This window comes from Lycorma delicatula, chromosome 1, assembly GCF_047948215.1.
Source record: "Lycorma delicatula isolate Av1 chromosome 1, ASM4794821v1, whole genome shotgun sequence".
NCBI lineage: Eukaryota > Metazoa > Arthropoda > Insecta > Hemiptera > Fulgoridae > Lycorma > Lycorma delicatula.
The window spans coordinates 287489688-287515256 of record NC_134455.1 but is presented as its reverse complement, the minus strand read 5'-3'; the positions used below and the strand labels follow the sequence as shown (position 1 = coordinate 287515256).

Genomic DNA, 25569 nt, shown 5'->3' with positions numbered 1-25569 from the left:
TTAAGAGACTGGGAAAAAACATTGGAAAATAATGAATTTCCAAAGTTATGTATTTTGAATAACCAAACCTGTTCTCATGCCGATCACAGGTATTATTAGCAATGTTGTTACCAAATCTAAGCTAAGTATTGATTTAAATATTAATTCTAGATATGAAGATTTTAACTTGAAATGTAATCCATTACAGATTTGTTACCTAATCATTTTGTAAATGTAACTGACTGGGAAATTCCTTCTTACCTTTTTCTAGCCGATCCTCATTTTAATATTCCTGGGCAAATCAACATTCTCCTACGAGCTCAATATTATATTTCTCTACTTAAGCCTGTTCAATTAACTCATAATTCCAATCATACCATACTTCAAGAAACTCGTCTTGGTTTCATAGTTTCTGGTCAAACCTCTACTAAACCTAATAAGTGGAAAAACAATTCAAATTTAATATTACTTTTTGTCAGCAATGAACAGCTTTCCTCTCAATTAGAATCATTTTGGAGATCCGAAGAGATAGAAGATCGTTTACCAACTAAGGAGAAATCTTTCTGCGAAAAACATTTAGTTGAAAATACCTTTCGTGATGACAAAGGCAGATTTGTTGTATCTCTTCCTCGTAAGGAAAATTGTACTTTAGGAGATTCGTTTGCAAATGCCAAACATTGTTTCAATTTATTACAGCGTAGATTTAAGAAAAATCATAAACTCGAGGAAGACTACTTCCATTTCATGAAAGAATATCAAGAATTAGATCACATGCAACTTGTAGATTGATCTCAGTGTAAGGCTCCATCTGAAACCTTTTATTTACCCCACCAGACAGTATTTCATGAATCTTCCACTTCTACCAAAACAAGAGTAGTAGTATTTGATGTAAGTGCGAAAACTTCAAATGGTCAATCACTCAATTCAGTTCTTGCTATAGGTCCAGTAGTACAACAAGATTTATTTTCAGTTATAATTTGTTTTAGAACTCACAACTACGTGCTATCAGGAGACATTATTAAAATGTACAGACAAATTTGCATTAATCCTCAAGATTTTTCATTTCAAAGAATTCTCTGGTATGATGATACCAACTCATCAATCATTCCATAAAACTTACAGACAGTTAGTTACTTGTGGCTTAGCACCTTCAAGTTTTCTAGCCACAAGATGTTTGATTGAGATTTCCAATCAAAATGAAGCCTCTTTTGCTCAAGCTTGTGAAGTAATTAAGCAAGATTTTTATGTCAATGATTTGCTCACTGGTTGTGACAACATTGATCAGTTGAAAAAATTATACAATGATGTTTTGTTATTGTTTAGCAAATATGGACTTTCACTACCTAAATGCCATTTCAACATTCCAGATATGTTTGACAATTCTGATTCTTTATCAAATTAGATAAGGATGAAACTATCAAGACATTTGGATTATTTTGGAATCCTCAAGGCGATAATTTCATTTATCAATTCAAACCTAAAGATAATAATACTTCTTACAGCAAGCGTTCCGTTTTGTCAATCATTTCTTCATTGCTCGATCCTTTAGGATTACTTGCTCCTATAATCGTAACGTTTAAGGTGCTCAAGAGTTGTGCACCAGCCTTCACTGGGATGAAGTTCTTCCTGTTCCGTTAGAAGAAAAATGGAATTTTCTGTACTCTCAACTCAAATCTTCAAGTAATTTTAAGATTCCTAGATTAGATAAAATTAGTTTTTGTAAGAGTTATCAATTACATGGTTTTTGTGATGCAAGTAGTAGCGCATATGGTGCATGTCTTTTCATTGGATCTGTTGATAGCAATGAACACGTTGAAACTCACTTATTATGTTCAAAATCTAGAGTTGCTCCAGTCAAGCAATCTCTATTCCTAGGTTAGAGTTGAATGTGGCTCTTCTATTATCTCATTTACTCAATAAGGTTAAGTATATTTTAGGTATAAGATTTGATTCAGTCCATGTTTGATTGGATTCTAAAGTAGTACTTTACTGGTTGTCATCGCTTCGTAATCAATGGAAGGTATTTGTCGCAAATAGACTTTGCTAAATTCAAGAGCTAACCAAGAAATGCGTATGGAAGCACATTCCTTCAAGGGATTACCCCGCAGACATCCTGTCACATGGTTACATGCCTGATGCATTAACCTCATCACAACTGTGATTGAATGGTCCATCATTTGTGAAACAAGATGAGGACGCCTGGCCATCCAATCAATCTGTTATTTCTATGATCCCGCCAGATTCGCTTAAGGAAAAAAAGTCCAGCAAAACTAATGTGTTTTCAGTTACTCTTCAAGCTACAGAAGCTGTAGAACTTTCAAAACCATTTTCTACGTTCACACGAACACTAAACATATTTTCATATTGTCAGATCTTTCTCTGGAAGAAATCAATTCCACGTTGGAAATACATATCTGTCATGGTGGGCGGCATACATCTGATCTAGCTTCACTTACTCCTGGACATTTTTTAACCTTTGCTCCATTAACTTCCCTATCTGATCCTGATTTCTCAGGCATTAATGTAATTATTTTATGTAATACTCTTTGTTTGTATATTAAGTTTCATTTCATGTAATGTATTGTGAAATTATAACTAAGGTAATTATAATTGGTGGGCGGTGTGTTCCACATTCTACTTGTGCCGTTGGGTGCTGCTACTTAGCGGGGGCTAGAGGCCCCACGACAAGCTTGGACAGGCGATCTGATCACTCCACCTCCTACGTCATAATGCCACAGGCAGTGGTCATTATGAGGTAACAACCTTCTATTATTCTATGTTAGAATTCTGCGCAAGGCAGTCACATTTTTCATTTTGTCTGGATGAACAATCAGTGTTACTCATAGTTTAGAATTTGGCACTCCAATCTGATCGAAGGCAGTCACGTCATACTCTTAATCTGGATGGACTCCATTCTTTGTTCAGATGAACGTTAGCTTTAGGGTTTTATTTAATTTTTTATTTTTATATGTCAAGTTATACTTAGTTACGGCAAGTTATACAAGACAATGATACATTAAACCATTATTCAACAAGCTACAAGGCATTGTAGCTCGCTCTAAAATCTGCCACACGTTTCTTGTTTTTTGCCGCTAAATCCTACATTAGGCAGCTGTGTGTTTTCTTCCATGTCGAGCCGTCCAATTTAATTATAAGCTTCTCAACATTGTTTTACATCAGCACTTAACAGTACATTATATGCAAATATTTATAAGCTGAATGTTGTTCGCTGCTCTATTAAATTAAAATTGGCCAATATTAGGGTTGAATATGGTGAATATACTATTGCGTTATTACATGGTACTGTGCATGTACCTAATAACATATAAGTTTTTTTTAACATTTTTTTCATGACACACTATTACTTTCTGTTCTATACTAATCTTTTAATTCTAACAGACTTGTCATCCTGTGTTTGATTATATGTGTACATTTATTGTTCTTTAATTTTTTTTGCCCTTCATTAACTATAGTTTTTTATCTTCTGCTGCACTTTCTTATATTACTTTTGATAGGAATTTAAGGACTTTTGATCATCCTGGTCGCCTCACCACCTCCTCCCTTCCTAGTCCTGATGGGCTTTACCAGAGGTCATATTTTAGACCTTCTAAAATTGATAATGTAGTCAGTTTTGCCTCTGTCAACATGCCACCTATGCAAATGTCTTGGCAGACATTTCCATTAGTGTATTTACTCAACCTACTTTCACCTTTGTATGACCTAAAACCACCTACAATAACCTACTACCTTCAACTATCAAATTAACCGATTTGTGGAAGCATTATCCCAACACCTTTTTCTAATGCCGAAGGTTTCACAAAAAACTCTTCTTGTATCTAACTAGTTAGACTATGCAGTCAGATCATTACTTGATTGAGTCTTTTAAAAACCAAAAATACTATCCTCATACCAACAAAAACTAGTGTTGATTGTAACAATGACAATTTTGCCCTGCAATTCGATTTATTTAAGTCCTCTTGATTTACTTAAAAATCAGGAAAGAGATTCACAAACTTAATAAGCCTCTAATGAAAACATTTTCTATCTCTCTCCACTTTTGTCCACTTTCACACAGCAAGGTCAATGCCAATTTTAATTTTGTTTCCACAGGAGCAAGGTCAATGTCTACACCCTCCCACGCCTTGTGACTGATGAACTGACCATGGAAAGCAATAATAAAATTTGTGAAAATTGCTGCATTACAATTACAGAACTCTTGCTTCATTTCTCCCAAATTTCATGAAGTTTACTGCATCAAATTGGTTCGGGAAAGCTTGGTTATCACAAGTTTTGTGCAAGAGGGTGCCAAAAATCTAAGGCCACAGATTTCTACAGTGAAGAAATTGAAAAGCTTGTGCATTGTTATGATGTACCTCAATTTAAATGGTGACTATGTAGAAAAATAGTTAAGATTTGCCCCTTTTAAATGTGTATAATACAATTTTTTTTTTATTTGATTAGTTTTTTATTTCAAAATATAAGTTACTTTCTGGACAGCCTTCATATTACACGGTACTGCTACTTGATGTTCCACAAAGGCAGCACAAGACAGTGTTATACAGCTTATTGCAGGATAAGAACAAATAAATTTTTTCACTTTAATATAACCAAATTAGCCAAGTAAACCTTCAAAATTAAAAAAAAGATCACAACTAAATTGACCAAAACCATGTGCATTCAGCCTATACATGTTAACTTAGAGCTTTTCACACTTTTTGTTTCACTTTATTACATACTGTCAGCTGACAGTGTTAATGATAGTTGATGGTCATATTCTGTAACACCATAATGTAAAAAATATGTAGAACACATTAATTGCCATGTTCCCTTATTTGAGGATAGTATACTATAAAGGATGGCACAGAAAAACGGGAAATTTTGAATTTGATGTTGGCAGCCCTAAGTGGTAGAAAGATGTTAAACTGTAAAGCAGTAATGCACATTAGTTTGATGGAGCAGTGGAATTGTGTAGAGTGTGGTTGGTCGTAAGGGTGTTTTACCAACATGGTGACAATGTGACAGCTGCACAGAGTATTTTAGCAACACTATGAGATCCCACCCCATGGTCAAGTGCCTTCTTCACATACAATCAAAACTTGGGTTCGTAACTTTGAGGAGAGTGGTTTGGCTTTGGAAAAACCTAGTGGGTGTGTATTGTCTGTACGTAGCCAGAAAACATTGATGCTATGAAAGCTGTAGTGGTAAGGAGTTCTCATTGTTCAGTATGGAAAATTCCTCGTCATTAGAGCTCGGACATCGGAGAATGCAAAAAATACTCCTTAACCTGAAATTTCATCCTTACAAAATTCAAATTGTCCAAGAACTGAAACTTAATCATTGTATATTGTGAACCATAAATGAAAACCAAATAAAGGAAACTTGATAAAAAAATAAAATAAAATAAAAAAAACATTCTGCAGTTTTGTGAAAACTGTTGTTTAAAATAAATGAGAATGCTGCTTGACAATCTTTGATTGTCAAATTTAGCCCATTTTCAACGTGAATAAGCAGAACTTCTGTTATTGGGCACAAACTTTATCAGTGTCCATTACAGTGCTAAACTTACTGTATGGTGTACAGTTTCATGTGTTGGGGTGATAGGCCCCACTTCTTTGTAGAAGAAGTGGGCTCTGCTGTCACTCTGATGTCTTAATGTTATGTCAACAAGCTAGAGTCATTTTTTGCTTCTAGGCTCCATTCTCTTGCAAATCTTGACCTTCAGAAAACTTGGTTTCAACAGAACGGAGCCACCAAACACACTGCTCGACAGTCTATGGCAGCAGCGAGATGTTTGTTTGGGAATCACATAAATGACTGTTAACATCATTTGGCCGCCCCAGTCTCCAGATCTTTTAATCTGTGATTTCTTTTTATGGGGATATCTGAAGAGTGTTGTGCACCAGTTTAAACCAAGAAATCTTGCCCAGCTCAAAACAGATTAAAGAGGAAATCGCCAACATCCCGGAGAACACATTACATAACGCTGTGCAAAATTTTCAGAATCAACTTAACTGAATATGTGCACAAAAATGAAAGTAATTTTTAAAAAGTAATGTATTTGAAATTTCTACTGTTGTAGAACATATTTTCAACATGAAATAAAGGTTAGTAACTTTACTTCATTTTTTCTAATTATTTAAAATTTTCCCGTTTCTCTGCACCATTCTGTGTAAAATTCAAAACAAAATAAGAAATGCCACCTAATGACAAGACATGTAAGTTATGATATACATCAATCAATATTCATATAAAGTAGTCACATTTTCAAAAAAGAAAACCTTTTTTTACTTTCAAATCCACAAACAAAATACATATATAACATTATACAATAAATACTAAAACACAGTTATTCATGTATTCAGTAACTAGAGTTTGCAAATTTAACTGGCTGTGACTGCAAAATATTGCGTTGGGCAATCTAGAAGCATATTCATCCAATGATACAGAAAACCTATTGAAGTAATAATACACAAATAACATTATCAACTATTACAATCAGCAAATTGAATTTAAACTTCTCACAAATATTATTCTCAACAGCAAAATATTATAAATAGCATTTGCTTACTAAGTCTTCCAGAAAATCTTGTAAATCATAAATATTGTAATCAAGATGTTATCCCCAATATTGAATGTTTTGGTTGATTTGAGTTAAATTATTTGCTATAACTAGAATTAAAATATATTTTAGACTGTGTGGTTTGAGCTACACAAGGACATTATAAGTTAGTTCAGGAGCATACTATTAACTTTGTAGCAGCTGTTCATCATGTCAGTTGGATTGTCCTTGGAGGTTACTTTTAGACTTGAAGTAGTCCAATAACATACTCGTATATTAACATGACAAAAATATCAGTGTATACAATATTTATTTTCAGACATCTATATGAGAATAAATAAAATAAGATTTATAGAAGTTGCCTTTCTCAACCCTATCTGTCCACAATTTCTCAGAAATTAAATAAAATAATGTTACTTCATTCCTGTCCCTTAGTATGTACACATGTAAGTCACTGCTTGATGTAAAACAAAGGTTTTTTTAAGAACACAAAATAAGTCTTGTAATCATAACTCTTGTACAAAGGTGGATTATAGAAGAATTTATTAAATAATGCTTATAAAAAGCAAATTGATGAGGGAAACAATTATTTTTAAGACTTATAAAAAAGAGGTTTGCAATTCAACTTCCATGGTTTTTTTATGTACACAGAGTATGTCCAAATGTCCAATCTTTACCTTTACTAATTCCAATGATTTTTTTTTTTATTTAACTTGAATTATCTTATTAGGAGAATTATGGTTTTGTGTAAGAACAGTTAAACATAAGTGGAAGATTTTTTGTTACAAAAAATTGTTTACATTTCTAATAAGATATTTCGTTTTTGTCATAATCATCATCAGTTAGTAAGTACTATACACATACACCACACCAAGAACACTACACAATTTACAACATATACCCTTAAAATTTTACACCACTTCTTCTTACATATCAACACTTTGTGATGTTGCATCACCTTACGAACTGCAACTGTAACCCAAGATGGGAACTATCATGTCAGTGGGTAAATTGCCTTACGTAGAGATTCTCGAACGATGTCCTGTGAGCTAACCCAGTTGTATTTAGCTCAAGCTCCAGTGCTCTGCTGGAATGGTTCGTTATGCCAGTACTCGTGAGACCAAAATTACAAGCCTACAAGAAACTCCCATGATGGTTGGTGGTCCATCTGAATAAACCACCAAAACCAATCTTGTGAAAAAGCCTCCATTGGCTTTGTCTGACGAGGATATCAGTACTGGAGAAAATAAAGCGAATTGTGAAACAATCCATCCCCAGGTTAAAAACATTAGATTTGTTGTTATGCAAAATATTCAGGAAGTTTGGCTCCCTTCACAAGTTCTCGCTCTTCCTGATCAACAAGATAATAACGGGATCATGTGGCACACCGAAGAACATAAAAAATTAAGAGATGGATTGATATTGATTGAAACTCATTATGATGAACAGAGTACATATTACTAATATGGGCGGTATAAACCTATGTAGGATGTGCCACAAGACTAAATACCAGCCGGGCAGTAATTTTTTGCAGAGACGTTATGGAGCTGGACGAAACTGAAATAGCTGATGAGCTTCGAACCCAAGAAGTTGTGGTTGTGAAACGAAAGAGCCAACACCCTCTCTTATATTAACATTTAATCTCCCGGTGCCACCAGAGAAGATTAAAGTGGGTTACTTGTCGGTTCGGGTACGACCATTCATACCCAACCCGCGTCGATGTTTCAAATGCTAGGGATATGGTCACAGTACAAAATTTTACTCGAAAACAGAAATCTGTGCTCGATGTGCAAATGAGGGCCAGAATGACAGTAACTGCCAGAAAGATGAAAAATATGTGAACTGCAGTGGTTCACAAACAGCCCGCCTCCGAGATTGCCCAACTTTTAAAGAAGAAAAGGCGATTTCCTCAGAAGCTCGGCTGTATATTTTCCGGCTGCACGCAGAGAATACAGAAAAACAATTAACTCACGAAACCTGGTAAAACCAGATGTATCTTTTGCCACTGCTACATCAAAACAAGCTCCCACAAATTTAGGTAATCAGCAATGCGGATCCTGCAATGAGCTAAAACAACTTTTTCAGATGTTATCTGATCAAGTCGCTTCACTTGCAACTACTATTTCAGAGCTGACAAAACTGAACAAAAAGTCGTTATTTGCAGTTAGTGAATCCAATCGTGGGATCCATCTAAAATTTCCTGTTCCCAAAGTTTTACCCGTGCGGTCAGGAATAATCACAGCTGGCGGTAAGCCATCTACTAAGCTCGCTGTTAAGAGAGCCCCCACAACCACTCCCTCTGAGAAGTCATCTACGACTTCGCATTCTTCAAAATCTCCTCCTTCATCACCCCGTATACTGGAGGATATGGTTAAGGAACCGGTACAACTGATTTTTATATATCTTCCTGAGATTTTGTATCTATAACTACATTTTATTACGAACATTATTCAGTGGAGCGTTAGAGGTTTTCAGTCCCGCATTGAGGATATTAGAATATTGCGCGCGCATATGAACCACTAATCATGTGCTTCCAAGAAACGCATCTTCTACAAGGCGCAATAACACTCGGATGTTATTCCTGTGAGAGATACGACTGTCTAATAGGCAGTAGAGAGTGGTGGAGTTGCTATTTTCATGCGGAATGAGGTATCGGCTACAGGAATACCACTAGCTACCCTTATTCCTGCTGTCGCTGTGAAGTTCTCTATCCCCTTCAAATTACCAATGTGCAGTTTGTATCTCTCACCGAATTTTGCGTTCAATGCTCTAGAGATGTCAAATCTTGTTACACAAATCCCATTGTCGTCGTTAGTAGTAGGAGGCTTCAATGCCCATCATATTTCCTGTGGCTCATCTTTCTGCTTCTCTCGAAGAAATATGATAAACAGAATGAGACAATACTTGGACCTTTGTCTATTGAATGATGGGTCACACACAGTCATGTCCTTATCATCTGGTACATTGTCCAACATCGACCTCTCCGTTTGCTCGCCTAGTTTACCCTCATCTTAATTGGTCTGTTTGTAACGACTTTCACGGCAGTGATCACAGGCCAATTATTACTGCTTTTGATGTCGACTGCGAGATGAGAAAAATGCCACGAAGATGGATTGCTGAAAAGGCGGATTGGAACAGTTACCATAAAGCCTTTCCATCACATTAAGACGGTGGCGCGGGCGTCCTTGATTAACTTTCCTTTTTTACGTCCATGATAGTTGAGAATGCTGTTAGATATATCCCACAAACATCGGGAAACATCCTTCCGTTCCTTGGTGGATGATTATCGAAACGCTTTTAGCAAATGGCAAGCCCTGCGTAAATTTAACCGCAGGCCTGCAGATGAACATCTAAATTTGTACCGTAAGGCTAGAACGGTATGTCATCGGGTATTCTTAGACGCTAGGAGGAAGTCATGGAGGAAATACGTAGAACCGTCTCACGCACTACTCCCAAGTCTATGTGGAAAAAGATCCGTGCAGTTTGTGGGTCACCAAAACAATCTATTCTCGGGCTTATTCATGAAGGAGAATTCCTTTCATCTTCTGCAGTGGCAACTTCCTTAGCGAATCCTTTCCGCTCGGTGTCTCTCACTTCATATAGTAACGAATTTCAGAATTACAAAATACAGGTAGAAGTATTATCGTTGAACGTTGGTGATTCGGTTGGTGAATTAAATGCTCCATTCGTATTCAACGAGTTGTCACACACATTTAAAAACTCACGTGACACGTCTCCTGGACCTAACAACATTCGCCTCTGTATGCTGTCACACCTTACTCATTCGGCGTTACAACACCTATTGAACGTTTATAATAATTTATTCTCTGTACAAGTCTTCCCACCCGTCTGGTAAGAAGCCGTTTTCGTACCAGTACTTAAACGTGGTAACAACAAAGCAAGCTCCTCAAGCTACCGCCCTATCTCCTTGACAAGCGTCTTAAGCAAAGTATTGGAGAGGATGGTGAACTTACAGACTTACGTGGTACTTGGAGAGACATGGCCTTTTATCTCCAGAACAGTGTGGTTTTTGAAAAGGACGAAACTCCATTTACCATTAAGTGTCATTGTTTACAGCTATTCAGAATTCCTACTACGCCAGCTTGTCGCTTTTTTCTTTGATATCAGAAAGGCGTTCGACACGGGCTGGCGACGTGGTATTCTAAACACCCTCAAAGAATGAGGAGCCAAGAGCAATATGCTTGGTTTTATTAGGAGTTTCTTGAATGGCCGAACTTTCCGTGTTCGTGTTGGAGATTCTCTCTCGGATATCGTCAATTTGAAGAATGGAGTACCTCGAGGAAATGTATTAAGTGCCACCTTATTTTCTATAGCCATCAACAGTATTACTAAATGTGTGCAGACGCCTGTTTCGTGTTCTGTATTTGTTGATGATTTTGCTATATATGTTGCATCCCTTTCGATAGCCATAGCGGAGAGACTACTACAGAACACTATTTCGCTTGAAGCTTGGTCCAAGGTTACCGGCTTTACATTTTCACCTGAGAAAACAAATGTGTAGTCTTTTCTCGCTTGCGGGACCCCCTTTATTCCGCAAGTCTTTCTCGGTGGGCAGCTAATTGCTATTTCTCCTGATGTCAGATTTTTAGGTTTATTGTTTGATAACCGCCTTACATGGGTCAAACACATCAAAGAATTAAAAATGAGATGTTACAAACTTTTAGATATGCTGCGAGTCCTTTGCAACACCAGTTGGGGGAGCCGATCGGTCATGTATGATACGTTTTTATTATTCTTTAGTTCGTTCCCGTTTAGGTGAAGCTTTTGTCGCTTACTCTTCAGCGCGTCATACCATGCTTAAAATGCTGTACATCATGATTTTTTATTTCTGCTTGCCACAGGTGCATTTAGACCAAGCCCTGTCGCAAGCTTGTTTGTTAACTGCGGTTAGTCATCACTTTGGGATAGACCGGGACTAGCTTTTAGCATCTTATTTTGCCTGTCTCAAAGGACAACCAAATCACCCGGCTTTTGACTCAGTACTTGGGAATCCTAATTTACGAAGGTATGAGGACCATCCACGTTGTACTGTACCTGTAGGTGTTCGTACCCGACGTCTACTGCCCCTTATAAATGTTGACACACCTATTTTTCCAACGTATCCGTAATCATATCCTCCATTAGGAAGAAACCTTAAACATTTTATGTTGACCTTAGGATATACAATAAAGAATCAACACCACCTACTGTCTTCCAGAAAATGTTTCACTATATTCTGTCCCAGATAAACCCAGACGCAGTAGTTAGTACACACTAATGAATCGAAACAGAACGATACCGTCGGTTGCGCATTTGTTGTCAATGATAGAATTTATATGTTTGGTCTACCTGTTATTACGAGTGTGTTTATTGCTGAACTATATGCTATAAATAAGGCTGTGAATATCATAAACACTAAGCACTGAAATATACTTATTTGTAGCGACTCGTGTACTGCACTCCAAGCTTTAGCAGAATTTTACTCTAGTCATCCTCTGGTCACTGAAATCTATAACGCAGTCGATGAGTTGAACCATCGCAACACACAAGTGAGTTTCTGTTGGATTCCTAGCCACTTTGGAATTCCAGGTAATGAACCTGCAGATTCCGCTGCTGAAGACGCATGTAATCAACCTCCTTTCACCACTTGTGTTGCTGCTTCTGACTTTTTTAATTGTACAAAACAGTCTTTTCAAGCAAAGTGGCAGGTGAATGGAGGGCTACCGTTCATAGTAAACTCCGGCACATTAAAGATTCTGTGTTGCCATGGGACTTCTCATGCAGAAAAACTCGTTGTGAGGAATTGGTCCACTGTCGATTGCGGTTAGGACATACCAAAGTCACACACGAGTACCTCATGTCAGCAGGACACGCACCACATTGCGTACGATGCAACTGCCGCTTGACTGTGCGCCACATACTTGTGGATTTTAGATGCTATGCGGCGTTGCGTCGTAAATTTAAATTGCCCAGAAATATCCGTCAAATCTTGGGCAACAATAATGTCCTGATGTTTCTATCTTTGCGTCGTGTTGGTCATATATCTAGAATTTGATATTGTTGCCTATAGTTTTTTGTATTTGAAAAATTTGTGTTGCGTCAGTTTTTGCTTTAATTTTTATATTTACGCTTATTTTAATTCTATGTTTACGGCTATGGTATTAATTTTAAATGTATATTTATAAAAGTTTTACCTATTGTATTAGTTGTAAGTCATTTTGTTTAATTTTTTATTGTTTTTAGTTAGTTATTTTGCTTTTTATGAAATCTATTTATTACGGGCGATGATAAAGCGAAAGCGTTTTTCGCCCTCCATAAAAAAAAAATCAGTACTGGACAGCTTGATGTTATGCAGCCTGATATTCTGGGAATTTTCCTGTAAAATGCATAATTTTTTCAGGAAAACTAATTGTAAAATTCTATTTAAAAAAATAATACACATTCCTAAAAGCCTAGTTCACACTGGGTAACAGTCTGCATTTTTTCATTGCTTATCTTAATTTTAAAAAGACAAATATTTTATTTTGTTTTTCTAACAAAAATATATTTTTATATGGGCAGAGTTTTTTTGCAGGCCTGACCTTATTTTAATTAAAAAGCTAAGTAAATATGAAATAGAAAAATGTAACTTATAAAACTGCTCTTAGAAGTAAAAAATAATTACGTTTCTTTGTATTTAAACTTTTTAAATTTGACACCAAATGGTGGGTTAGTAAGTCATTAACAGAAATAATATGAATAAATGAAATAAACTAACAAATAGGGTTATGCTTTGATTACAAATGAAGGCTTAAAAAGTACTTGACAGGCACAAGCATCACTGTAGAGAAAACTATTGCATTGATCAAAAATAAAACTCTGCAGTTAGCCATCAACATGTTAGTGTGTATGTAATTTTCATGTACACAGTCCTTAAATCATGTGTCATATGTCATGTGATTGTAAGTATATTATACAGGTGTTCAAAAAGTGACGCAATCTTATGGGAAAATGAATAAGTTACAATGGTTGTTGAAAGTGGCCTCCATTATGCGATTCACATGATTGAATGCAATAGTGCATGCTCTTAAACACACATAACATTTGTTAAGGAATTGCAGCAACACATCGTTCAGTTCTGTGTATTCATACATCCATCAAGGTTGAACCATGCCTCATCAGACCAAAACCAGTCATTGAGTTCTTTCCCCATCTAGCATTACAAATGACATGAACAACTAACAGGAAGCTACACGTTTTCCAGTGTCTGCAGATAACGACTCGTGAACAACACAAATTCTGTACAGATGCATCTTTAAGCACTTGCGTGATGCCATGTGAACACTACCAGTGGAGAGAACCAGACTAGCTAAATAGGCATTGCACAGACTTCTTGGCACTAACAGAATATGCAGCTTGCATGTCAATCAAATTTTCTGGTGTTAGCACTTTTGGTTGACCATTTTTAGCTGCATCTGCCACATTCCATGTCTCTTGGAACCTGTACAGCTGCTTGATTTAGGACTTTTTTGATGCATTCACACCATACTTTTCTGTAAAGGCATTCTTAGTTTAGACATAACTGCCACATCTAATGTATTGGGAGACAATGAATATTCTCTGCTGCATTGCATAACCCAAATTTTTTCTCAATTAAACCTGCAATAAAAGATGGAAACATTCTTCCATAGTGTTGCATCACTTTTTGAAAACTTGTATGTAGGTATAATTCCTGTATCGTAAGCTGAGTGTTGATGTTAAACTATATATATTTTAGTTCCTATATATAGACAACATTGGTCAGTGTAATGTGTAGATATAATAGCCACAACAAGAAACAGAAAAATCTATGTAAAGTAATACTCAAAAACAAGCCATTTTATCTGGTGAATAGTAGTCTGTATATATAAATAGTTTGTTTACTTTGGGATTCAGCTACATTAAATAAAATATACATAATAATTATTGTTACATTGAACGAATATGTCATTGTGTGAATATGCATACATAATACAAAAATAATGTAAGTAAAAGTAAAAATTTCTGGTTCATGATGATGATCTTGTATGTACTTACAAGTATTTTGAACAAATAATAGGTGGTGTCCAATTTGGGTAAATACAAAATTTTTATGAAGTATTTCTTATTGCTTTTGGTGAGTTTTGGATCAATGAATTATATTAATTTATAGATGTCTCACAAAATGATTTAATTAATAGTCTAAAATTAAATTAAAATATCTCTGTTTGAAAAACAAAAATTAAGTAACCGATGCATTTTAAAAATAATACTAATTAAAAAACTCCAATTTTCTGTATCTTTGTTTAATATGTATTTATTATTTATTCAACTCTGTAATTTGTTAACATCTTAGTAATTGTTATTTTGTTTTGCATTGATGATGTTTGTTTGTATTTCCATGATTAATGATATGAATAAATTTAATGATGTGATCAATATTTGTATGCATTGTTTACTGTTATCACTAATATTGTTATTTTAATAATTAATTTTGTATTTTTTGATGCAATTTAGAAGTTTTCCCTATTATTTTTCTTGAACCTTTTTTGCAGATTCCAGAGCAATTGAAATTTTCACAATATTTTATATTTTCGCTAGGAATTATCATCATTGATTTTATTTTATGCCCTTCCTAGCATTGTCATTCTAACAATTTCAGTTATACTAGGAAGAGCTGAAACTAACCCTCAAATCAATCCAAAGCAGTTTATTTTGCTATTATGAAGTAGTATCCATTAATGTCATGGCCCTATTTAATGATTGAGAACTTATCCAAATAAAAGTTTTACTTTTTACTTTTATGAAAATTGATTGATAGTGTTTAAAAACAAGATACTCTATAAAATATGGTTAAAGAAGGTGAGGTGTTGAGAATAAGAGAGGACAGGAAATTAAAAGAAAGGCATTAAGACAAGTATATTGCTGAAATTAAAAGTAGTTATCTTCTGTCAGCCTGTTGGCTGGCGACACCATGAGAAGAGATAATAAAATTCCTTAATTTAGAGGGGAGAAATATAGGAGAGACCAGACTGCTTGACAGACAAAGATTAAGTACAGGATATTGCATTTTGTTGTTACGGTAATAAATATTTTTCTATTGTTGGTAAAGCAGTCATTGTTCTAGTGGTGGAAATAGATAGGTGGCGATTAAAGTTGTTTCAGTGGTTATCATTAGATTACTGTTAATTTTATGCATGCTTATATTAAACAGTAATTATTTATCTTATTAAATCAACTTAACTTTTATTATTATTAAATAAGCCTACTGACAAATGCTTGATATAAATTGACTTGATAAAGGAACCATTTTCTGCGGATTCCTTTACCAGAAGAAATGTGAACGCACTGTGACAACTACTCTGGTAGAATAATTTATTTACTTTTTTTATTATGAATATATTATTTTTTGTAAAATAAATAAATAAATAATTTATATTTATATTTATTTAATAGAATAAATTATTTTCTGTAATTTTTTTTGTTGTAAAAATGAAAACCACTGTATAATTTTATTTATAAGTATGACAGATACAAGTATCATGCAATGTACTAATATCTGATTACATGACTAATTATCATAAGACTCGGAACAGGATATAGCAGAAACAATTAAACGATTTAAAACTTGAAAATGAACACTTTAATTGCAATTGAATACTAACTAAGGGCACCATTGTAAATAACAAGGGCAAGCATTTAGTTTTTAACTCGCGTTTCGAAGATAATATGCAAGTGATCACCATTAACGGTAAGGCACGTCATTCACGAATTTGCGCCATCATGTTGGAATCCCACCAGGCGCCTGTCAAAACGACGCCGATGAATTTCGTTAAGGAGAAACGTTCATAACAGCTTTACATATCAATCTCATCAGGTCGTAACAGGCTGACCATTTAGCGTTCTCCAAAAAAAAAACCGGCCCAATTACCTAAAATGTACTAACACCACACTACACTGTAACTTTTTCACTGTGCAGTATATTTTTATGCAACATGCATGGGTTCTGCTTGTTTAACGTATCCGTTTAGATGAAAATGTGTTTCATTAGACATTAACAGGTGATATAGCAATTACAGCGTTAATTCGATTATTTGCAGAAATTACCTGCAAAAGTCACTCCGATGATTATCGGAGCGACGATTAGCGGTGTTTTCGTATAATCTAATTAACAAACGCGTGTTAACTTCGTTTGAATGAGTAATTTGTTGTTGCATTACTTGTTGAAGTGTGTCTTAGTTAACCTTTAATTAATCTTTCACCAGATTGACAACATGATTTATGTCTCACATGTTTCAGAGTATGCTGTTTGTTGATGTTTATGTATGGTGTATTGCTTAATTATAATCCGTTTAACCTAGATAAAAATTAAGTACATTTACACGCGCAAGTGATGCGTGATAATGAAATACAACTCCACTTGCATTTTATACGAATGTAACATTAAATCCTCATGTAAGATGCGTTCTACGGTTTAAGTGTAAGGAAGCTGATTGGCGACGAACGGAACGTTAAGGACTACGCTGAAACGTTTCTGCCACTCTATACTTTCCGGGGTTCGCACAATTGGAGTACAAGGCGATCTGGCGGCTTCTTGTTGACAATGGTGCATTAGACCTGATTGTTTGACCCAATTCAATATTGTTTGGCGTGCGGGAACCTTTTGTCTAATTGTTTCTACTAGGCTCTATATTAGAATTATAAGTTTTAGGCGTTTGATGTGTTAAAAATCAGCTCTAAATAGAATGTAATATTTTCATTTTTCAAGGGCAAAAGATTGCATGCTGTATGTTTGTTAAGTGTTTATATAAAAATGTCTGGAAAACAATATTGTTTAATGTTACATAACGTTGCTGTTTTCGTATAATCTAATTCATAAACGGGTGTTATCTTTGAATGAGTAATTTGTTATTGCATGTGTTGAAGTGTTTGTATCTTAAGACAACTTCAAATTAATCTTTCATAAGATTGACAACGTGATTTACTTACTAGTCTCACATGTTACAGAGTATGCTGTTTGTTGATGTTTATGTATCGTGTATTGCTTAATTATAATCCGTTTAACTTAGATAAAAATTAAGTACATGTATGAAAATAAGCTCTTCTTCATAATTCTCTTTGCAAAACTCTGTCATTGGTCTCTACCTTTTTTTATTGTTCTGTGTTTTAGTATATGCATCAAATATGCATATACTAAGCTGAAAGCAACATATGTTGCTGGTTAGGAAATACAAAATAAAGAGGAATGGAAAGGATTAAATAATTTTTCTTTGAAGTATAAAGTTACATTTTGTGGTATGTAAAGAAAATTTGAGTATATGTTTTCAAACATTCTATGATACTCCTACATTTATCTTAAATTAGCTTCACAAATTAAAAAAAAAAAAAATAGTATTTTTTCTATCAATAAAGAAAGTTTTTACCTACTCGTTTGTTACTTTTTACCTCTGTATGTGTGCATATCGATGCATACTGATCTTTTGGCATAGGTATAGTTCTTTCACCATAAAAGTCCTGACCCTTGAAATGGAAACTGGGAGCCCAAACAGCGTTATACTTTTATTATTTTCTACCAGAATAATGTAGGAACAAAAATTAATGTATTATTTAACATAAAATATTTATATATTTAACTCGGACATTAATTTGCTTTAAATTTTGCAAAAAGTGTGAATTGTCTAAATAAGTGTGATTAAGTCTAAATTTAAATGCATACTCTTAGTTGTCTAGTTTAAATGTAATATACATTTTTTTAACTTGTTTACCAGTACATTTTATTTACTGCTTCCTAAAAACTCCTTCATAGAATTTGAGTTTAAAAAATAATTCACTGTGCATGATAAACAGTTATAAGAATAAACAGTTGTAATTGCTACCATCCCGCTTATTTACTTTTGAAGTGTACAGTTTTTTCTATTAAAGTGTTATGTGTTTAATAAAGACTTATTGTAATGAATCTCAATGCTGTTATTTTCTTAAGATAATAGCATATATTATTGTATATATATAATGTGGTTTATACCATATTAATTTTACTCTACTGTAAGTTAACTGTCACGTAGGTCTTGTTTTCAAAACTGATGCGGCCACAACTTCCGTTATTTTTATTTCTTCAAACTGATTTATTTTAATTGTTTTTGTTCGGTATAATTAAAATTAACGGTTGGTTATTTTTTATTATTATTAAAATTACTTTTATTATAATACATTTACAATATTAGATCATTTACTGTTTCTTGCCGATTGTTTTGGATTCAAATATGTAATAAACGTAACGTCTCCAAGAAGATTATAAATTTTCTTATTTTAGAATACTGAAATATTAGGTGAAAATATTTTTACTTTTATGTTTCAGTAAACATTTTAATACTTCTATAATGTCTAAGATAGGCGGACGCAGGCAGTTTTCGTAGTTAGGCTAGGAAAACGTTTACACTTATTTTCTAGAAAAAAATATTATCTTTGTAACGTAAAGTATTAGAAACATTTCAAAAAGCAACAAAATGGGTAAACTAGATAATTCAACGAATTTTTAAAAAAGACAATTTCTGTTCTTTTTCCAAAAAAATTATGTGTAAATTTGAATCGCCCAGTACCTAATGCAATCTAAAACGCTCAATATAGATGCTTTGAGCAGACGTGTAATAAACAATCTCTACTTAACTGATAAAATAGTTTCGAGAATTAAAAGAACTGAGCAAAAAGCTTAAGAAAGTGGAATAAATTTTAATGGAAGTAAAACATCACTCAGGAAAATCAAGTGTAATTTAGGTTTCAGATAAATTAAATAAAAAAAGATAAACACACAAAGATAATTAAAATGTTACTATAATTAAGTTGCAATCCACGATATATTATTCAAGTCTGTATAAAAGCTTTCACTAGGATTTGAACCAAAAAACAAAAGCGTCAGTAGCATCGCGTTGCTGACGCTTTCTATAAAAAATCCGGTCATAAATAGTATAAAGAACAGCATGCTATTAACGGCGCTAATTGCATGCTGTCTTCCACGTCGTATTCCTTGCCTGTCCATTGCCTGTCGTATTCCAATGCCTGTCGTATTCCTTGTGTTTACATTATTGATTTTGTGGCTTGAAATACAACAAAAGCGAAGGCGTTGTTTTAGTCCCAGATTCAAAGAATGTGGTTTCACCTTCCAGATTAACCTACTGGTAATCGCCTCCAGATTATGACTGTTGATAAACAATGTTTCTTATCTGGAATTATGGATCTTAAGTAAGCGTTTCATACATGGCGTGGACAGATTATTTAATATTTTAAAGGAAATAGTTTCAAGATGTATATTAGGTAATTCGTTTGCTTGGCATTTCTCCCGCCACCACCCCATTGGGTCGCGCTAAAGCATAAGACCGAATGTCTGTGCCACAAACGGCTACTGAGCCACGAAACAGTTTAGCGACCAGTTTAGCTACCAGTTTAACGACCAGTGTCCTAACTAGCTCCTAGAGCTAACCTAAAAATGTAAGCGGAAGAAGCGTGGTACCATACACCACTCGTTGCATGTCCCATCGCCCACTTGTCATATATCTAAAATGGGTAGGCGCACTCCATCAACTACTAAAACATATATGACTATCAATAATTAATTTATCTCGTCAAAGACAGCAATTCCCTGCCACGCCTAGGCCGCTGAATGCCCGCAAGTACCTGTCCACCATTAAAGCGCTAGGAACCTTATTCTGGCTGGTAGCCAGCCATATCTCTCGGTGAGCTACCTACAGCAGCGCGGTAGGAGTCTTTTCCCTTAGGTAAATTACTGATGTCGGTTTAATAAAGCAACCGCATCAAGGAACTTCCACACGGTCCGACAATGCGGCTTTCACCACATTGACTTGCCGCTTGTGAGTGGCCAATTTTCACCTTGACCTCTAAGTTCCAGGGTGGCCTGAGTTCTGGCCCCTCCCAAGAGCTGGGCAGTCGAACATCATGAGTTCGTTCGACTTGACCTCCCCGCAGACGCATAGCTCATCAGCTGCCAGGTGGAACCAAAACAAATATTGGTTTAAATTTACATGGTTGGAGAGCACTCGGACTCTTGTTGCCCTGAAAAACGAAGGAGGGGCATACTAAACCCCAGATATTGTATTAATCTATATAAGGACCTTCCCTTAGTCGTGGTGTGCCATTTTTGCTGCCATGCTTCCATCGCGAGGCTGTAAAGCCTCCTCCGCAGGCGGGAGATGGGCAACTGTTCGAAATTTAGAGCCGGTGCACTGAGGTCACCGTTCCGCTCCGGTACAGACCCAGCTCGAAACCGCATTCCAAATACCTCAGCCTCCCTGCAATTTCCACATGGCCGCCCACACTTTCACCACCGAATCGACTGGGAGAGCCTTTCCCAATACAGTGGTAGCCTCGTAGAAGGTTGTTTTAAAAACACCAGTGCATACAATTAAGGGTCTGCGCTGGGCACTCCTTAAATTTTGAATAAGTGCTCGATTTCTTTCCAACCTATGCGTCGAAACGGACGCCGCGTAAGAGGTCATACTTTCGAAGACACCTCGGTACACCATGACGGTCCGACAAATGACGGCGCGACAGTCCGTAATCCTTCCGAGCAATCCTCCTAAGCTTGTGCATAACAGAGACGGCGTCCGAGCTACTTGCCTAATGTGGTTGCTAAACAGCAACTTCTCATCAAACAAAACACCTAGGTACTTACTTATGATCTCGAACTCATCTGATTGCATAGCCTTTATACTTAATACAGGGGTTACGACTGTATGATAATTTGTCTGCACCCTTGAGAAGCATAAACTTCGTCTTGGGGACAGAAATCCTTAAATTTTGAATGTCCATCCAGCCCTCTGCAGTTAACAAAGCTGCCTGCGCTCGATCTTCTAGCTGCGGTCGTGAATTACCACGAAATAACAGGAGACAGTCATCGACGAAAGCCTGGGTCGTGACTCCTTCCGGGAATGTCAGTCCCAAAAATCCGTCGAATACCAGGTTCCACAGCAAGGGACCGAGAACGAAGCCCTGCGGGCTTCCCCTGGTGACGGATGTTTCCACAACTAATTGTGGATCCTTAAAGAGCGCCGTGCGATTCGAGAAGTAGTCACGTACTACGGCCTGCAGGGCTACGGGAACATTGCGGCGTTCCAACTCATAGAGAACAGAACTCCAACACAAGGAAGGAAATGCTACCTTTATGTCAATAAAAATTGCCAAAACATATTTACAGTCGGCGCCTTCCACCTCGGCAAGAACATTTAATATGCAATCCTCGGTGCTAACCCCTTTCATGAAGCCATACTGGCCTCGATTTAGAAATGAGTTCATATCGATGCTTTTTCAGAGCCATTCCACAACCAGCCTTTCAAGTAACTTGCCGAATACCGGCAAGAGGCTGATGGGCCGATAACTGCCGACCTAACTCGGATCCTTCCTGATTTTAAGAGCACCCTCACCAAAGCCACCTTCTAACAAGTTGGAAAGCAATCCCAGTTTAGGCACCCCGAGAACAGTCTGACAAGCGGCTCTCTTATGATAGGCAGCAGATGATAGAAAATATCCGGGTCAAGTTGGTCAATTCCCGGTGCCTTTCTCACTATCATTCGAGAAACCACTCGGTATATCTACGGGTTCCACAGCCCGTACGCCAGGGAATGGTGTCTCACCTGCCCTAACGCCGACTTCTGCTTCATCCTCCGGAGCATCTGGAAACAGAGTATCCAGGAACGCCGCCTGGTAAGTCGCCACAGATTTTAAAGTGTGGTCACGACCACCAAACCCGCATCGAACACTGGACAGCACGTACAATGGCTTTGGCCGGTAACATGACTTCGCGAGCTGCCAGGGATTGCGATCCGTCATGGCCAAGCCCCCGAACCAGGCCTCGTAGGGACCACCTTGACGGTGGCTCGCTTAATTTTGATAGCCGGCGCCTGGACTGGCAGCGGGGGACTAACCCGCTTAGACCCCGGCGTGGTTATTACCGCAGCGAAGAGGACAGTTTTTTTTACCTTCTCCTCCCCTCGCTTTAGAGAAGTGTGGATCTCGCCAAGGATCCTCCCCGTTTCTGGTTTGAAGTCCTTAACTACTTCCAACACCTGATCCACCTTGCCCGACAGTTGAGAAACGACTGAATCAAGGGCTCGGTATGCCCCCTGGAGGTTTTCGTTTCTTAACACCAGTTCAGCAACCATCAAGGAACATTCAGAACGGTACGAGTAGATCAGCTGTCTAAACTCGACCGAAATCCTTGACTCCTTTTCTGAGGATATTTTGGCTCATGCGCGGACCGCATACCCTCGATCCGCCCTATCCCTTCGGATCCCGAGCTAGAGCCCTTCAAGTGAGGCTTCGCCCCGAGTCCTCCAGGACAGAGCCGACCACCGCACCGCTGTACTCCCCCATCCTCGACTTCGCAAGGAGCTGCCTCTCAGTCTTCGCTCGCCCTCCACTACCTTGCTCTCCCTGCACGGTTCCAACCGAAGTCTTTCCCGCACAGCTCGACGAAGAGGTTTTGGCCGGGTTTTTCGTGCAATCCGTCGATGCACAAAAGGGTAGGGCCTCCCCTCTCATGGAGACCTCCGTGACCTCCTTAACAAAGGACCGTGGCCTCGGCGGAGACCTGCCTAATGACCCTCTCGGCAGGAAGGGGTCACTGATAACCAAGTCCTTGGCTAAACCAACCAAGTCCTCGAGGCAATCTCCCTGAGATTGCTCCATCGCAGCTTATTAAAACAATACAACAACTGCACTGCCAGGAACTACAGCTGCAGTTTGAATGAAACCTAAGCGTACTACAAGACAGGTGAGCGTTCGGCTTAGTTATTCCGAGCAAGGCCACCTGTTCTCATGGAACACATCGCTCAAAAAAGTCAAAGCTTAAAAGTTACTAATACAGACTACCGGCGAGGTCGGAGCGAAATCGCTTCCCGAACCTGCCAAAGGATCAGAAAAATTTACTGGCCTCACGTGTGTTGTGGCCTCACACGACACATGTAGTGTTGTGATGTAGTGTTACAGTGTCACATGACACAATCTGTTATCTTTAGCAAACTGCTAAAGATGACAGATTGTGTTCACTTTCTGAAAGTAATGGCTTACTCATAAAAGAAGCTCAAGCGTAAGAAAGTGCACATCAAAACTTCAAGAGAACCAGGTTACTGCTTATTATGATGAGTCCACTCTGTGATGAAAAAAAATTCAGGATCTGCTACAGAGGTATCATTGTGCGAAGCAGAAAGATAGAGAAAGGGTTTAAAATAAAGCCTGCAAAATTATTACAATGTGTAAAATTCACAAAGGAAGCTATAGAGTACATTCAAATAAAATTCAGGACAAAATTATTATTGTTGCCAAAGAACTTAGTCAAGAATTTTGAAAGCATTTCCAGTTTGTATAACAACCGATAGGTAGTAGACATAGATTTAATTACATTAATTATCACTGCACTGCAGATACAGTAGTTGTTACTTATGTTACAGAGGAAAAGATTTTAGGGTATACCAAGAGATTAAGAGTGCAATCTTAGTATGGTAGTGATGGCATTCTGATTTTCATCATTAAAGATATTGCAGAGCTGATCTTATCAGTTTTAATATAGATCTTTAATGATATTCTTGTTTCTGGTAAATTTCCTGATTGTTGGACAAAAGAAAGAATTACACCTACTCCCAAGAAAGGTAATGTCTATATAATGTGTAATTATAGACCTATCTGTTTTAAATGTAGTTGCAATGGTTTTTGAAAGAGTTACTCACAGCCACCTCTATGTTTCACTGAGTAAATATATTGATCAATGACAGCATGGTTTTGTGGCCAATGTAATAATAATAAAATAATCTGTTAAATAAAAATAAATTTAAAAAACTGGGTGTGTACTTATGTATACGTGTTAGAAGTTATATTTATTTTTGAAAAACTAGTGCATTTTGTGATTGTAATTGGAAACAACAAATTATAAGATCTGAAATGACACAACGTATTTGAATAAATTCATTCTGTATACTCAGTAGTTGATATAGAATTTTTAAATATTTGAGGTTAATAATGCTATTATTGTTTTCAGATAACCCATGATTCATGTAAAGAAAATAAACAAGACAATATTTGACTGATTATCTGTTGTGTGGTTTTATTGAATCACCAGAGAATGATAAGCATGAAGCCAAGTAAGCTTTGTAAACATTTGGAGACGAGGCACAGTAAATATAAAAGTTAATAATTTTGAAAACTAGAAGACAATTTTCAAGGAAGTAACAAATTGGATTAGATTTTTAGTAAACAAGCAAGCAATAAAAATAGTGGTGTATTAGCATCATATGAAATCAGTAAAATAATAGCAAAATTTGGAAAACCACTTAACATTGGTGAAACTGTCGTCTTGCCTTCGATATCAGTTGTAATTTCAACAATATTAAACAAAAATACATATGAAATCACCGATAACTTTTGAGCAGTATGAAATATCTAGATGCATTGATTAAATGTCTGAAGATGCAGAAAATCAACTTACTGCCCAATTACGAATGAAACAGTTTGCAATGCTTCTCAATGAATCAACTTTGATGGACAATGAAGCACTTTTATTGGCATAAGTATGATATATGGATGATAATCAACTCGAAGAGAAAATGATTTTTTTAAGATTCCTCATAACAGATACCAAAAGGGAAACAACATTTAAGAAATTGTCTTATTTTAGAGAAAAAAATATTCCATTTGAAAATTTAATGGATTATGCTACTGATGGTGTTCTTTCCATGGAAGATAGTTACAGAGGGTTTATCACTCATTTAAAAAATGCATTGCTAAAAGTATTTTGTATACATTGTGTGATTAACCACCAATATATGGTGTTTAAGAGATTGAGTGGACATCTTCATGAAGTCTTAACTGTTGTAATAAAAGATGTCAACCTCATTAAGGCTAATGTTCTTCAACATCATCTCTTTCACAAATTTTGTGATAAAAATGAAGAAGGATTTGACCATCTTGTACTGCATGCAGAAGTACAGCGGTTATCTAAAGGCAATTGTCCTCATTGTTTTTTCATCCTTTAG

The 25569-nt window shown here is 36.3% G+C and overlaps 1 protein-coding gene across 1 annotated transcript; it reads left to right on the top strand.

The window, feature by feature from the left end:
• Positions 1–25113: 25113 nt before the first annotated feature.
• Positions 25114–25569, top strand: LOC142317845 (SCAN domain-containing protein 3-like). The gene has a single exon (XM_075354394.1). It carries the CDS (start codon positions 25114–25116, stop codon positions 25567–25569), a length of 456 nt encoding a protein of 151 aa, XP_075210509.1.

Bases quoted from the DNA above. Each gene is read 5' to 3' on its own strand.
- LOC142317845 (XM_075354394.1), top strand. From the start codon at position 25,114: ATGGATGATAATCAACTCGAAGAGAAAATGATTTTTTTAAGATTCCTC.